Source organism: Rhinolophus sinicus, chromosome X, assembly GCF_036562045.2.
Source record: "Rhinolophus sinicus isolate RSC01 chromosome X, ASM3656204v1, whole genome shotgun sequence".
In the NCBI taxonomy this organism is placed as follows: Eukaryota; Metazoa; Chordata; class Mammalia; order Chiroptera; family Rhinolophidae; genus Rhinolophus; species Rhinolophus sinicus.
In genome coordinates, this window is record NC_133768.1 from 64,651,123 (window position 1) to 64,667,654 (window position 16,532).

Sequence of the window (16,532 nt, forward strand, 5' to 3'; positions counted from 1 at the left end):
AAAGAGCTCTCTCCCCCATCAGATTTCATATTTTTAGGAGAGTTAAACCAAGTCTTGAAATGGCTTATCTTTCACTCTAGTAAAACTCAAGATTGTTGATATGAAACCATGGTTAAGATTTCCCTTCCTCTTTTTCATTTTTTTTTCTTAAGGAGAGAGATTTCAACAGGCACGTGTTTCTAACCCCTAATTTCCTAAAGCCAGAGCCAAAAGGTGAAAACACCAAGAGGAATAGGGTCTTCTTTTCAGCATGAGACCTCTTCGTGAAGACAACTGGTGACATCAGGACCAGAATCATATTGCAGTCTGTGTGGCTTGAAAAATGCTTTCATTCATGTTCATTGATATCAAGCCATAGATATTATTTTCCTTGTCTGTTTGGTCTCTTGAGGATTACGCATGCCATTTCAAAGCATGATAGTGGCATGACTGTTTCGCAGTTAAATCTATTCCTGAAACATTTAAAATGTTAACTGATGGACCTATTATTTGGTCCGTTTCATAATTTACTGTATCTAAGTTCATGTTGATTTTGTAGTGCCAGTTGCAAGTCTCATAGTGACAACAGCTAAATAAAATATGATGCATCCCTGCAAAAAAAAAAGAAATTGAATCTGTTCACATATGCCACATTTCTTCATTAGCGATTATTTAATATTAATTATTGACTTATTTTACCCCAAATTGTATCAGTTTAGATTTTTATGTACACATATTTTTAGTTTTGCTCTATTTTCAAGAAATAAAAAGGAAAGAAATATATGGAGAATGCTATAGAAGTAGTATGATTCCAGTCCCTGAATCACATAGTGCTTATCAGTAATCTATATCGCACTTCTGTTCCTCAAAATATGGTTTAGATTTGGGGTTCTTGTGTGTTTTTGTAATCATTCTACTGTCTGCATTAGATGGTCTTAGTCTGTGAAAGGATGCCTATAAAAAAATCAATAGTCTTGGGAACAGGATTGCCAGATTGATCAAATAAAAATAGATACCCAGTTAAATTTGAGTTTCAGACAAACCATGAATACCTTTTTATTATCAAGGTGTCCCAAATGTTACATGAGTTTCTGAGTATAAGTATATCCCAAGTACTGTATGGGTAATGAATAATTTTTCCTATCAATGTGTCCCAAATGTTGCATGAATTTTTTTTAGTATAAGTATAGCTCAAGTATTGTATAGGATATACTTAGACTAAGAAATAATTCATAGTTTATCTGAAATTCAAATTTAACTGAGCGTCCTGTATTTTGTCTGACAATTGTACTTGGAAGACATCATGGTAGTGTAAGTGAACGAACTGGTTCTGGTACTTAAGCAGCTGAGTAGCCTTGGGCATCTCACTTAACCTAGCTGAACCTAAGTTTCCTCATCTGTAAAATGAGAACAAATAATAGATAACTTTGAAGATTTTCTGTAAATGTTGGAAATCATTTACACCTAAAACACCTGGTACATAACAGATTTCCATGAAAGAGTAACTGTTATCATCAGAACAAGGAAGAAATACAAATGCAGGTTACCAGTTTTTTTCCATCTTCATAATAAATGACAGCACTCAGCAGCTCAACAGTCCATTAGATTGATAATAGAAGAGTTCACCCAGATGTCGGTGACTATTTGCCAGGTCAGAGATTCAACCAGTAATAAAATATACACAAGCATTAACCTCCCTTCTCTCCTCTATTACTTGCCTCATATGTTACTTATGAAAGATCATACAACTTGTATCACAGCCTGAGAATATGTTGCCTTTTCACATTATATTTTTTTCTAACTCAAAGTTTTGTTTCAATCCTGCCTTTCTCAAACATCTACTTTTAAAAATTTTTATTAATTTTTATTAGGATATAGTTTACATATAAAATGCATCATTTTCAAGTATACAATTTAGTGGTTTTTATTATATTCACAGGATCGTCCAACCATCACCACTATCTAATTCCAGAATATTTTCATCAGCCCCAAAAGAACCCCATAATCATTAGCAGTTACTCCCCACTCCTCCCCTCTCCCCGCTCCTGGCAACCACTCATCTACTTTCTGTCTCTTATGGGTTTGCCTATTCCGGACATTACATGGAAATGGAATCATACCGTATGTGGCCTTTTGTGTCTGACTCCTTTCACTTAGCATAGTATTTTAAGGTTTATCCACGTTGCAGCATATATCAGTACTTTATTCTTTTCATGGTTGAATAGTATTCCACTGTGTGTGTGTGTGTATGTATACATATACATATCTATGAGTGGCATTGCTGGGTCATATTGTAACTCGTGGTTTAACATTTTAAGCAGCTGTTTTCCAAAATGACTCACCATTTTATATTCATACCAGTAATGCAAAGAATTCCAATCTCTCAACCTCCTCACTTGTTATTACCTGTTTTTTTTATTATTATTATTATAGCCATCCTAGTGGGTGTGAAGTGGTGCCTCATTATGGTTTTGATTTGCAGTTCCCTAGTGATTAATGACGTCAAACATCTTTTCATGTACTTATTGGCTATATGTATCGCTTCTTTGCAGAAATACCTATTGAAATATTTTGCCCATTTTTAATTGAGTTATTTGTCTTTTTATTGTTGAGTTATAATCGAGTTTTCGTATATTCTTGACAGATAAATGATTTATAAAGCTTTTCTCCCATTCTGTGGGTTATCTCTTCACTTTCTTGATAGTGTTTTTTGATGGATAAAAGTTTTTCATTTTGATGAAGTCTTACTTATTTTTTTCTTTGGTTGCTTGACAAAAACTGTCATATAATATTATCTTTTTTTCCTTGAAAAATAAAACAAACACTAAACCAGGAGCAATGAGACGTGAGTTCTATTCCCAACTTTGCAGTTATAAAAATCTGAGACCTTAGGCAGGTACTTAAACTCATTTGGAACTCAGTTTCCACATCTGTGAAAAGAAGCTATATTCAGCCTAGTAGGCACTTTGTCATTTTTTGTGAATAAATTATCTCTATGAAGCTGTCTAGGTTAGTAGTTCTCATCCTGGGCTACATTTGGCCATGTATGGAGACATTTTGGGTTGTCACAACCGGGGAGGGGTGCTACTGGCATCTAGTGAGTAGAGGTCAAGGGCGCTGCTGAACATGGTACAATGCACAGGGCAGCTCCTACAACAGAGAATTATCCAGTCCAAAATGACAGTAGTGCTGAGGGTGAGAAATCCTGCTCTAAAATTATATTTCTGTTATTTCCGTTTATTTGAAGTTTGTCTGCAGGAGCCAGATCATTTTGTGCTTTTAACCTAATGCTAGCCTGACGGGGTCAGCCGGGAGAGGTACCAATAATTCTTGCAAGTCGGGAGAGGCTTTTTTTTTTTTTGAAAGTGTTTTCAGGGCTTTTTATAACTATTGTGTCTTCCAAAATGAAGAGAAAAATATTTCAATATACACACCTCCAGGCAAAGTCTTGTCGATGTATTCTTGTTATTCAGTCCTTTTCTTTAGGGTTTCTGGAACAAAATAGTTTTTGTGAAGTAGTTGGTACATGCTATGAAGTATATCTAATCAATCATAATAGGAAGAAAGAAACAGAACAGCTTGATGGAAGAAACTTACAGTTGCTGTGTCTCTGTATTAGTGAATTCTCCGAGCTGAAGGAAGTTAATAATATTATTTCGGCTGATCAGTTTACTTCAACTTTATCCCATACCATCTACTGCAATGTACTGATTCACTTCAGTTCCACAAATAATCTACCTGGAATAAAACAGATAATAGTTTGAAATATGTTTCAGTATTTCTAAAGCTCTTGGCATGTAAAAAGCTATTAACTTGCAGGTATTTCTTTCCTGTGAGAATATGGCTGATTATTCCATGCCTTGCACCATTAGATAAAATCGTTATCACCACAACCACCACCATCATCTTCATAGACTAAATGTTCTAAGCACTTTATAAGTGTATTTCATTTTTCCTCACAAAAATCTTATGAGGATTTATGTTTTTTAAATCCCCATCTTGCAGATAAGAGAGAAAGGTACAATAACGTGGTAAAAAACACTTGCTAAACCATAGTTCCATATTAAACCTTTTCTTGTATATCAACATTTTCATATTTCAACAATGGAGAAAGTGTATTTATTGTTAAATCTATAAACATTTATGTCCCTAATTTTCTGGCACCCCAGGTAACGTCAAAGCCTGAGTTATTTCTAAACTCTTTACAATGTCTTAGAATTTTGGTTTCTCTCAAAAGTATATGCATGCACCTTGAAGCTACTATACTTTTCCATCTCTGAGAGCCCACACATGTGTGTATGTATAATTTTAAAATTGAACATCTTCTCTAATATATAAGTAATGGAAAGATTTTTATTTCTCTTTGTTTATATGTACAGGAAGCAGTGAAAGAAAACAACAAGAGACGAGAAATGGAAGAGAAGACTAAGAGGGCAAAGCTTGCAAAAGAGAAAGCTGAACAAGAAAAGTTAGAACGCCAGAAGAAAAAGAAACAACTCATTGATATAAACAAAGGTATGAAGTGCTTCCAATTTGTTAAAAGATCTATAAAGTGCAAAATAATTGCACTTACTTAATTTTGGACCATAAAGTAAATAATTGTGTTCTTGGTAGAAAATTCACAATATTATTAGTTACTTGTGTCAAATTTCTCTCATGCTATTATCTGTATTTCTTGTCACCTTTCACTGAGCACTCAGGATTTTTGGTAACCAATGCAAGGTAATATGTTTGTCGAAACAGTCTGTGTTTCTTCATTGTTTTACCAAATTACATTATGTTCTGGATGAGGCAGTGGTGAGGGAAGAAGAGGGTGAGATGAAAAGAGAAAAACTGGTATGGGGCGACGAGCCTTATAGCTCTGATTTCTTTTTGTTGACACTGTCTGTTGACAGAGCAATAACAGTTAACACTCTTGTGTGGGGGCTTGAACATTTCAAGTCATAATGGATATTGAAAGCACTCTTATAAATTGAAAAAATAGGGAGAGGCATCTTGTTCAGCTGTGAGCCTAAGAACAAGGTTCTCATATGTCCCATAGTATAAAGTACTAGTAGTTTTCTTTGTTAGCAGGAATGAGTGCATATTAAAGGTAGGCTTTTTGTTTGTTCTTGTTGTTTTTAAAGAAGTGAGGGTAAATAAAAAAAGTGATTGACACCAGGAAGCTGCATTCTGAAAATTTAAGAATGAAAAAGCAAAGCCTTTGCCACTGAGGGTTAGAGAATTTTAAAACAAAACAAAATCTGAACAAGATACAAGATAATATGATTAATATGGATCACCTATTTCTAAATATAATGATGGTGAAAATTGCAAGCGTTCTATATTGTTGACCATGTTCTATGCACTGTTCTAAGACGATTTCACATGTTTTAAGTCAATTAATCTTCATAACACCTCTGTGAGGTAGATATTATTATTATTATCTTATTTTACAGTTGAGGAAACTGTGGCTCATAGAAATTAAGGAACTTGCCCAAGATCACACAAATAGAAAGTATTAGCACCAAGATTCGAATCCAAGTAGTCTGGCTATGGAACCTTGGCACTTATAAATGCACTGTCAAATGATAACAGTAAGAAAAAAAACATGTAGCACTTAGTATGTCCTAGGAACTGTACTGGAAGATTTACATATATGAACATACTTAAGCCTCATAAAATCCTATTAGGAAAGTGCTACTATCTCATTTTAAGAGGAGGTAACTGAGTCACAGAGAAGTTAAGTGACTTGCTGAAGTTCACAGAGATAGTAAGAGGTAGAAACAAGATCTGAATCTAGGCAGTCTGTGACCCAATTATTTATTATTATGTACTTTTAATTATAATTATTAATCAGTATCAATTATTCTGCAGAGATTTCTCTGAATGGCTAATCTTCTGAAATTATATTTATACCCATTAAGCTTATCCTTCATAACTTTAAAATATATAAAAATCTTCAGGAATTGTCTATAGTTTCTTTTCTACCCAGGAAATAAATATAAGAATTTAAAAAAAATAATAAACAGCCGTGGTAAAATAGAGTAGTATCAACATAATTTAGCAAACAGACGTCATAAGTGGAATCAAAAGAACTGGTCCTGACCGAAGATCACTCAGTTAGGAAAAACATTAGAGCTCAGCCTGGCAGTGGGTATTTATAGGAAATCCTTGCTTAAAAAATGATGGAGTCCGCAGAATAGCCCTGCAAGTTAGCTCCCTTATGTGCATGGAGGAGTAGTCACAGAAGAGGCTAGAGGAGGTAGTGGACAGATTGTGCATTCTATTGGCTATGCTAAGGGTCTTACTCTGAAAGCTCTGGAAAGCCTACGTATGTTTATAAACTGTAAAGTGATATGCTTGGATAAGTTTCTTCAATCATTTAGACAGAAGCGTAGAGAATGGATTGGAAAGGGAAAGATCAGAGACAACAGAGGTTATGAGGCTATTAGCATAGTCCTGACAAGAGATGGTGGTGGCCAGAACTAATGCCGTGGTGGTAAGGTTTAAAGAAGTCACAAATAAGAGGTGTATTAGAGTTCTTTAGAATGTGTACATGTAGAGATAGATTTTAAGGGGTTGGCTCACGTGCTGATGGAAGATGACACATCCAAAATCTGCAAGGTAGGATGGCAGGCTGAAAACTCAGGAACAGCCAACGTTGCATTTAAGGTCTGAATACCATCTGCTGGCCGAATTCTCTCTCGCTTGGAGAAGGTCAGTCTTTTGATCTATTCAGACCTTCAACTGATTGGATGAGGCTCACCCACATTGTGGAGGGCAATCCTCTTCACTCAGATTCCACTGGTTAGAATGTTAATCTCATACAAAAACACCCTCACAGAAACATCTAGAATAATGTTTAAGCAAATATTTGGACACCATGGCCCAGCCAAGTGGACACATGAAATTGACCATCACCAGAGGGATATTGAAAGGAGATGATGAATTAGATGTGGAAATTGAGAAAAGGAGGCATTAAAAAAAGTAGTACCCTTTGTAAAGAAAAAAATTCAGGAATAGAACATTTCATCAGGCGGGTTACAATGATTAGTGTCATTTTGAACAAGTTTCATTTTCAGGTACGTTGTAAACGTGGGAAATGTCTAAGAAGTCATTGTATGTATGTGAATGAAACTCAGAAAAGAGGTTTGAACTAGACAGACAGACTTGGCAATCATTAGTTTTTGACGATTAAAGTTAGGGTGTATTAGTTTGCTAGGGTTTCTGTAACAAAGTACTACAAACTGGGTGGCTTAGAACAACAGAAACTTACTGTCTCAGTTCTGGAAGACAGAAATCTGAAATCGAGGTGTAGGTAGGGTCATGCTCTTTCTGAATGTGCTAGGGAAGGAACTGCGCTAGGCTTCTCTCTTAGTTTCTGGTAGTACCTTGGCTTGTGACAGCCTAACTTCAGTCTTCACATGGCATTCTCCCTGCGTGCTTGTCTGTCCCTTCACATGGTGTACTTCTCATAAGTATATCAGTCATATTGGATTGGGGACCCAACCTACTCCACTATGATGTCACCTTCATTCATTAGACAATTCAACCCATAACTTATGGGATTGAATGCGATTTCCAGGGTAAAGTATAAATCAGAGATTCTGAAAGTATCTCATCTCAGAGCCCATTTCCAACTCTTAAAAATTATTGACCCCAAATACATTTTGTTTATTGGGGTTATATATTGGCATTTATCATATTAGCATTAAAAGAGAAAGACATAATGAATAAAATTATTCTATTAAAATGACAACACTAAACCTATTATATGTTAAATAACATTTTTTTTTAATTTATGAAAAGTAGCTTTAGCTTTCAAAACCAGAAAAAAATAGTGTTATAAATCTCTTCAAAGTCTGGCTTGGTAAAAGATAGCTTGATTCTCATACCTGCTTCTAGATTCAATCTAATGCAATATCATTCACCATGTAGCTTCTGGAAAACACTGTATACTCATGAAAGAATGAAAGAGAAAAATTCAAAAAGGTGTCAGTATAATTATGAAGATAGTTTTGACCTTGCAGATCTGAAATGATCTCAGAAGCCCTGTGAGTCCCCAGATCACGCTTTGAGAATCTCTGGTGTTGATGGTGAAAAGAGCAAGCAGCTAAGATGGAGTCTATCCAGTTTTGCGCCAAGATATAGTCTTGCTCCCTTACCACACCACTCCCCGGTTGAGTATTTAGCAACCTTTGGCCAGTTTTCTAAAAATATACCTATAAGGAAAAAAAAAATAAAGGAATTATTTTGACCCACTTTGATTATGTCTATAGTATACATTTTTATTTGCCAAGATTTCGTTAATTACCTCTTCAAATACCGTTGAAGACATAGGCTAAAGATCCAAATACGTTGTTATGCAAATGCTTAGCTGAGTGATCTGAACATGAAAGACACGCTTTAAAAGTAGGATTTATCTTTGTGTGTTGTTACCATATCTCTACAGATCAATCAAATGGCAGACTTCACCACGAGGTTTTTGATTTGTGGCCCATATGTTGTAAATACTTATTATTTATCGCAATATTATTTTAAACTTAGAGTATAAGTTTGTTAGTCCTTATAAATGTGTTTCAAAAAGACAGCCTTCCACTGGAAGCGTGTAGTCTTAATTAAGGTGAACAGAAAGAATAAGAACAGTGTTGAGTATCAAGATGGAACTCACTGTCAGTGAGTAGCTCAGTGTCTCACAGAAGATGCTGTTGTTCACTAGCTGGAAGTTAATTCCAGACATTCTGAGAAGCCAGGGAGGAAGCATGGTAAAGCTACCGAAAATGTGAACCCATGGGAGATGGGAGAATAGCTACAGTAAGAAAGTAATTTAGAGAACTTTAAATGTCTCCAATTAGAACAGTGCATTCCACTTTCCACTAAAAGAACATTGTAATCTGCCTTTCCACTGAAAGAGAGATGATGTAGAATATTTGACTGCCATTGTGAGATACATATTGTATAGAGTGTAGAAGTATTTCACGCACATGTGACTAGAGATACACACTATTGGAACCAGAGGATCTTACCTTTAACAAAGGTACTCAAGTAAAGAGTCCCTTGGGTAAAGAAAAACACTTGAAAATTACAAACAACTTGAAAAACAAATGTACTCTTTCTGTCAAGTGCCTGCTTCAGATCAACTTAGCAAAATTGCAAACCCCTCCCACTTTAAAAATATCCGCTGTGATCCCATATAGCTAGTAAGTAACAACAGTAAATCATATTTATCTGGCATGCAGCATTGTAAACATTCATCATGGAAAAATATTTTACAATGTAATTATTCATTCATAAAATAAAGAAAACACAAAAGATTATTGTTGTAATCTACATGTGATCACCGAGCTCAGAATTAAGTAAAGATATCATGAAAACCAAGCAGCCAGAGAATTATATCTTTCAAGTTAATTCCATAAAAAATACCATATTCAAGGCTCCATTTTGAGAGAATTGGGGATCAGAAGGCAAAGGCAAGGATAAGAAATAGCATTTTTTATGTTTGTAAAATTTTCATTGGGAAATGTTGGGGAACAGTGTGTTTTCCCGGACCCATCAGCTCCAAGTCAAGTCATTGTCCTTCAGTCTAGTTGTCGGGGGGAGTGGGGGGTGCAGCTCAGCTCCAAGTCCAGTTGCCATTCTTCAATCTAGTTGCAGGGGATGCAGCCCATCATCCCATGTGAGAATCTAACCGGCAACCTTGTTATTAAGAGCTCACACTCTAACCAACTGAGCCATCCAGCCACTAATTAAGAAATAGCATTTTTTAATTATATAAGACATAAAAGGCATGACTGGGGCGGCTGGATGGCTCAGTTGGTTAGAGCGCGAGCTCTGAACAACAGGGTTGCCAGTTCGATTCCCTCATGGGCCAGTGAGCTGCACCCTCCACAACTAGACTGAAGACAACCAGCTGCCGCTGAGCTGCCAGAGTGGCGGCTGGATGGCTCAGTTGGTTAAAGTGTGAGCTCTCAACAACAAGGTTGCCGGTTCAATTCCCACATGGAATGGTGGGCTGCGCCCCCTGCAACTAAGATTGAAAACAGGCGACTGGACTTGGAGCTGAGCTGTGCCCTCTACAACTAGATTGAAGGACAACAACTTGGAGCTGATGGGCCCTGGAGAAACACACTGATCCCCAATATTCCCCAATAAAAATTTTTCAAAAAATAAATGAATAAAAGGCATGGCTGTATATTAAAGAGACAGTAATTTTGTAAACATTAAGTGGTATGTGTAAAAAGTTATTAAAGCCTATATGTCAAAAATAAAATAGAGATCAGTCCTACCTCTGCCACTTACGACCTTTGTGTTTGTTCTGTTCCTTAATCCCTTTGTGAGTTACCGCATGTGTGATATAGGATAATGACATTTACCTCATATAATATAGTTTTAGTGAAGATAAAGTAAGATGTGGAATTTCCGGTAAGGATGGCGGGGAAAGTAAATGCTGTGCTCGCATCCTCTAACGACCACATTAACACGTTGCGTACGGCGGGATTTAAATCCCTCATGAAGATTCTCATGATCCGTACGCAACGTGTTAACATTATAACTAAACGGCAGAACAAGCATCATTTAGAATCACCTGAAGTCTAGCGGAACCGAAGCCCTACAACTATGGACATACAGAAGATGCCACCTTGAGACTGGTACATGTGGCAGAGACGTGGAATGGGGCAGGTACCACATCTGAGTGTGGTGATTAAAAAATTGGGAGGGAAGTTTCAGCCGAGGAGTTCTCCATGGAGGAGTGAGAGGTCCCAGCCCCTCCCCAGCCCAGAGTTCCAGTGCCAGGGAGAGAAGTCCCCATAACTTCTGGCTGTGAAAACCAGCAGAGATTTTGGCTGAGTGAGATGGAAGGTGGCTGCAATCCCAGTTGCTCCTCTTAAAGGGCCCATGCACGGACTTACTCACTGAGGGACTCACTCACTCTAAGCTCCAGTGCTGGGGCAGGACCTGAATTATCTGGCTGCAGGGTGAGGGAAGCTTTCTTCCAGACAGAAGTGCTAGCAGAAGCCATTGTTCTTTGTTGAGCCCTCCCCCCTCCAGGCATGCAGACACAGGTGGGTGACATATCTGAGTCTTCATCAACCTGGCTAACACTGTTCTTTGCCCTGCCGTGCTAATTCCCTTAGACCCTGCCTACCCAACTTTCAGTGCCACCCAAGCCACTCTCAGTGGTTTTTCCATCGAAACAGTCTATCTTGGTTAATGCTGCAGAATTTCCTAAAATCTCTGAGAGGTTCACAAACCCCAAACAAGCAGCATCTAGCCTCAGCGCATCCCATACCTCTTGCTAAGTAGGAATCTTGCAGATTCCTATGTGGCTCATTCCAGGTGGCCCTGGGCAGGGCACAAGCTGTGGCTGAATTGGCCTGTGATGGGTGCCAACCCAGAAGGCCCCAGGCCTGGCATGCCCAGTGACCAGCTTTGGACCCAGCTAGAGCACCACCCAGCTGCCTCCTCAGACAACACTCCCAAAGGGCAGACTGGGTAGGCACAAGAGCCCTTCTAAAGCAAATCCTGCTCCGAAGGGTCAGACACTGCACAACAGCTCCTCCACTTTTGTCTTAATCAGTCTTCACAATCAATCAGCCCTCTCATGGACATGGAAACAGCAATGAAGGCTTAACTCCAACAGGAGCACCCAGCTCAGGTGACCAGGTCGAGTGTGCCACTGAGCCCCACAGGACACCACTAGATAAGGCCACTCTTCTAAGACTGGGAAGCATAGCAGCCCTACCTAATACATGGAAACAAGCATAAGGAGGCAGCCAAAATGGAGAGACGAAGAAACTTGTCCTAAATACAAGAACAGAACAAAGCTTCAGAAAAAGAACTAAACAAAATGAAGACAAGCAACCTACCCGATGCAGAGTTCCAAACACTGGTTAAAACAATGCTCAGTGATCACAGTGAGAACATCAACAAAGAGATAAGAAACGTAAAAATGGAGATAGAAAATGTAAAAAAGAACCAGTCAGACATGAAAACTACAATAACTGAAATAATACATTAGAGGGAATCAACAGTAGATCAGATGAAGCAGAGGATCGAATCTGATGTGGAAGATAAGGTAGCAGAAAACACCCAATCAGAACAGCAAAAAGAAAACAGAATCCAAAACAATGAGTATAGTTTAAGGGGCCTCTGGGATGGCATCAAGTGTACCAACATTCGCATTATAGAGGTACCAGAAGGAGAAGAGAGAGAACAACGAATTGAAAACCTATTTGAAAAAATAATGACAGAAATCTTCCCTAACTTGGTGAAAAAAATACACATACAAGCCCAGGAAGCACAAAGAATCCCAAACAAGATGAACCCAAAGAGACCCACACCAAGACACATCATAATTAAAATGTCAAAGGTCAAACCCAAACAAAGAATCTTAAAAGCAGCAAGAGAAAAGCAGTTAGTAACCTACAAGGGAACTCCCAGAAGACTGTCAGTTGATTTCTCAACAGAAACTTTGCAGGCCAGAAGGAATTGGCACAAAATATTCCAAATGATGAAAAGTAAGGAGCTACAACCAAGATTACTCTACCCAGCAAAGCTGTCATTTAGAATTGAAGGACAGAGAAAGAGCTTCCCAGACAAGAAAAAGCTAAAGGAATTCATTGCCAATGAACCAGTTAAAGGAACTTCTTTAAGGAGAAGAAGAAGAAAATAGTAATAATAATAGTATAAATAATAAAATGGCAATAACTACACATCTATCAACAATTACTTTAAATGTAAATGGATTAAATGCTCCAATCAAAAGACATAAGATAGCTGAATGGATAAGAAAACAAGACCACACATATGCTGCCTACAAGAGACTCACTTCAGATCGAAAAACACACAGACTAAAAGTAAAGGGATGGAAAAAGATATTCCGTGAAAATGGAAACAAACAAAAAACCTGAGGTACCAATCCATATACCAGACAAAGTAGACCTTAAAACAAAGGCTATAATTAGAGATTAAGAAGGACCCAGTAATTCCACTTCTGGGTATTTATCTGAAGAAACCCAAAACACTACTTCGAAGGGACATGTGCATCCATATGTTTATTGCAGTATTATTTATAATAGCCAATATGTAGGTAACTTGGGTGTCCATCAGTGGATGAATGAATAAAGAGGTGGTACATATATACAATGGAATATTACTCGGCCATAAGAAAAAATGAAATCTCACCATCTGCTACATCATGAATGGACCTAGAGGGGATTATACTAAGTGAAATAAGTCAGATAGAAAAAGATATATACCATATGACTTCCTTTATATGTGGAATCTAAAGAAGAAAATAAAGAAACAAAACTGAAACAAACTCATAGATACAGAGACTCTTTTGAGGGTTGCCAGATGGGAGGGGTGCTGGGGAGGCACGTGAAAACGGGGAAGGAATTAAGAAGTACAAACTGGTAAGTTTCAAAATAGTCATCGGAATGTCATAACATTATAACATAAGAAATATATTTAATAATACTGTACTTTAGTGTGGTGTCAGATGGGTACTGTATTTATCAGGGTGATCACTCCATAGGTTATATAAATCTTTATCACTGTGTTGCATACTTGAAACTAATGTAATATTGTATGTCAACTGTATTCAAAAAATTAAAACTTATTTGAACATAACAAAGTAGTTTAATAAAAAAGATTAAGTGAGATAGTTAAGTAGAGTATATATAGCACAGGGCCTGAAATATACTTGTAGCTACTGACGATAGGTCGTTTTGTGCTCATTGAAGAATGTGGGAAAAGTTCGAGACATAGTTCCTACCCTTACGTGGTTTACGGTTTTGTCAGAGAGATGTATAGGGGCAGAAAGTTGTTTTCCAGCTACCCGTTTTAGATTTATTGACTGGAACCCTGTAAATCAGGCTGACAAAAGACAGATTAACCAGAGAATGACAAGTTTATGTAATGCATGCGTCACACATACATGTGGGAGCACTCAGTGATTAGTAACTCAAAGGGGTGGTTAGAACTTGGGCTTATTATATAGCCTCATAAAAAATACATATGTAGAAATTTTTAGGTAAGACGAAAGAAAAGGATTTTGAATTTCTAGGGAGGCAAATTGTGGGAAGGTAAATCTGTGGAGAAACTAATGGAAGGTAAGGTCTAGTTAGTACTGTTTGCTGTGTAGGTTCCTCTGGGGCTGTTACTGGGCTGATCAGGGTCTATTTTGAATTGTTTGTGGTGATTGACTTTTGTCCTGCCTGGTAAAGAGAAGAAGAGGGACATCTTTACAAATATATATCCTGCCCTTAGGTAAATAGTGAGAGAGCAGTGAGCTTTTCTTGTATCTTCTTCTAATTGCCTTCAGCTCAAAATAATCCTTATGCCAAAGTGGCATATTTTGGGATGACATATTTGGCTATCCTTCAGCTGAAATAAGCTGAACCAGCAAACAGTAAACTGTGTACTGGTATCTAATACAGATTATTTAGAACTATCTAAAATGGGAAATCAATGAAGTCTGGTAAAATGATGTAAGATTTCATGGAGAAGGCTAAGTAGAGTCTCTGGGCCTATCAGAAGAACTAGACACTGAAGGATGGGTACTATTTGGCTAAGCAGAGGCAACACTCGTCAAGTAAAAAGGAATAATATCATCATCAGTGTAGGTCAATCCGTAAGGCAGCAGGCCTCATGTTTAATGACCCCCAGGAAAGTACATCAAAATGATTAAAAGGCTAGGCCCTAAGTTCAAGTCTCAGATTCACAACCAACTAGCCATGTAATCTCGGACAAGGCATTTCATCTCTCTGTCCTCAATGTCCTCATCTGTAAAATGGAATAATAGTACCTTCCTTGTTATTGTGAGGGCTAAATGAGTTAGCCCTCACAGACTGCTGTTATACTCTAGTCTGTCAATTATATATTGATGTCTTTGGTCTCTGGTAAATAGTTCAATATTTAGTAACTATTTTCTGACGTTGTTACTGACCTTGTTGTCATTGGCAGGGAAGGGTTTGAAATGATAAAGTGTTGGAAAGGTGGGAAGACTGTTGGAAAAATGTGAAGAGCCTTCCAAGTCAGACAGGGGAATTGTGACGCAATGAAGTAGGAGAGCCAAGGTGATCGTAGGAATTTGTTCAGGGATTACGGAGGTAGTGAGCCAGAAGCACAAGAAGGGAGAGGTGACTACGAGGTGGATGTAGCTGGAAAAGAACAGTGAAAGGTGAAAATAAAAAAGAAGAATTAGCTCATACCTGATTCTCCGCTCGAAGGAATTTAAACCTGAGGCAGTTTAAGAAGGTAGTAACAGGAAGAGAAAATTTCATGAAAGTGATGGAGAAAAATGCAGTGGGAGTTGCAAGCAATGGATTCACTAATGGCCAAGACTTTTTTTTTTTTTTTTTTTAAAGAAAAGCACATTTTTCCAGTGTATAATTACGCATTGATGTTTTTTGACATATTAGGTTATTTCATTCATTCAACCATCATTTATTGCACCATTTCCCAAATAATTATAATTAGAGTATGCACAGTAATACACTATTTAAATGTAAAATTGAGAAAGCTATTTTAAATGCAGCAAGAAAGATGCCAAATCAATAAATGTGCTCTAAGATGTGTAATAGTATATAAACTATGCAAAGTACTTAGTATAATCTATGTTCTCCAACCTTTGATTACATTAGTATAGATTATAATTAACTTAGGGACCACTAAAAATAAATTAATTAATTCTGTAGGTAGAGTAAGTAAGCCTTCCAAATATTTATAATATTTGTAAATAAATCTCTTTATGTTTATGGAAGTCAGCATTTCAATTTCAAGGACTTGGGAGAAGCAAAAAAAAAAAGAAATGCATTAAATAAAGGGGTGTTTTGAAATTGGCAGCTCCAAGTGTGTTTTGTATGCAAATATTGTTTAATCAGGAGCAGTTTTGCTCCTCATATAAGATTATATTAAATTAGAATTGCGTATTTACTTCTATTAGGTTGGTGCAAAAGTAATTGCGGTTTTTGCAATTTTTTTCTTTTTAACCTTTTAAACTGCAATTACTTTTGCACCAACCTAATAGTATGATGATAAAGAATGAGCTACCTTAGAGCTGATGATAAATCAGTATTCTGAGAGTGAGTTAGCAAATTTTAACCAATAAACTTATAAACATTTAAATTCTGTCCTTACTGGTGGATAGCAATTTTGCTTTTTTGTGTGTTTTTTCCAAGTTTTAAAATAATTACATCTTGTAGGAAAACGAGTTTTTTCACATTACATTATTTGGATCTGAATAGGTCAAAACCTTGCTTCTTAATGTCATACCCCAGACATTAAAGTACAGTAACCAAAATTATAGATTAGAATACCCATTAGTAATGGAATTGATCCCAGTAATACTAAAGGACCCCTGATGATATAAATTACTTAGACAATACAATACCATCATTCTGCATATTTTACAAATGTTAATGAGCAGCCCACAGATGCTATTGCAAAGCTAAACAAGTGTGTATACTTCATGGACCTAGAAAAGAATCATTGAGCTAATATACCCTTATCTATGAAGAAAAAAAAGAATATCTGGTTGATACTCTGTTTAAATGGCCTTGTGCCTT

At 37.0% G+C, this 16,532-nt stretch overlaps 1 protein-coding gene across 4 annotated transcripts in view; it reads left to right on the top strand.

Moving 5' to 3' along the window:
• Positions 1 to 16,532, top strand: part of DIAPH2 (diaphanous related formin 2) — an 823,692-nt gene that overhangs the window by 628,937 nt on the left and 178,223 nt on the right. For all 4 annotated transcript variants that reach the window (XM_019756670.2, XM_074323226.1, XM_019756672.2 and 1 more), the window contains one exon: positions 4,359 to 4,494. In XM_019756670.2, coding sequence (XP_019612229.1) covers positions 4,359 to 4,494 — 136 coding nt within the window. The remainder of the gene's footprint in view (positions 1 to 4,358; positions 4,495 to 16,532) is intronic.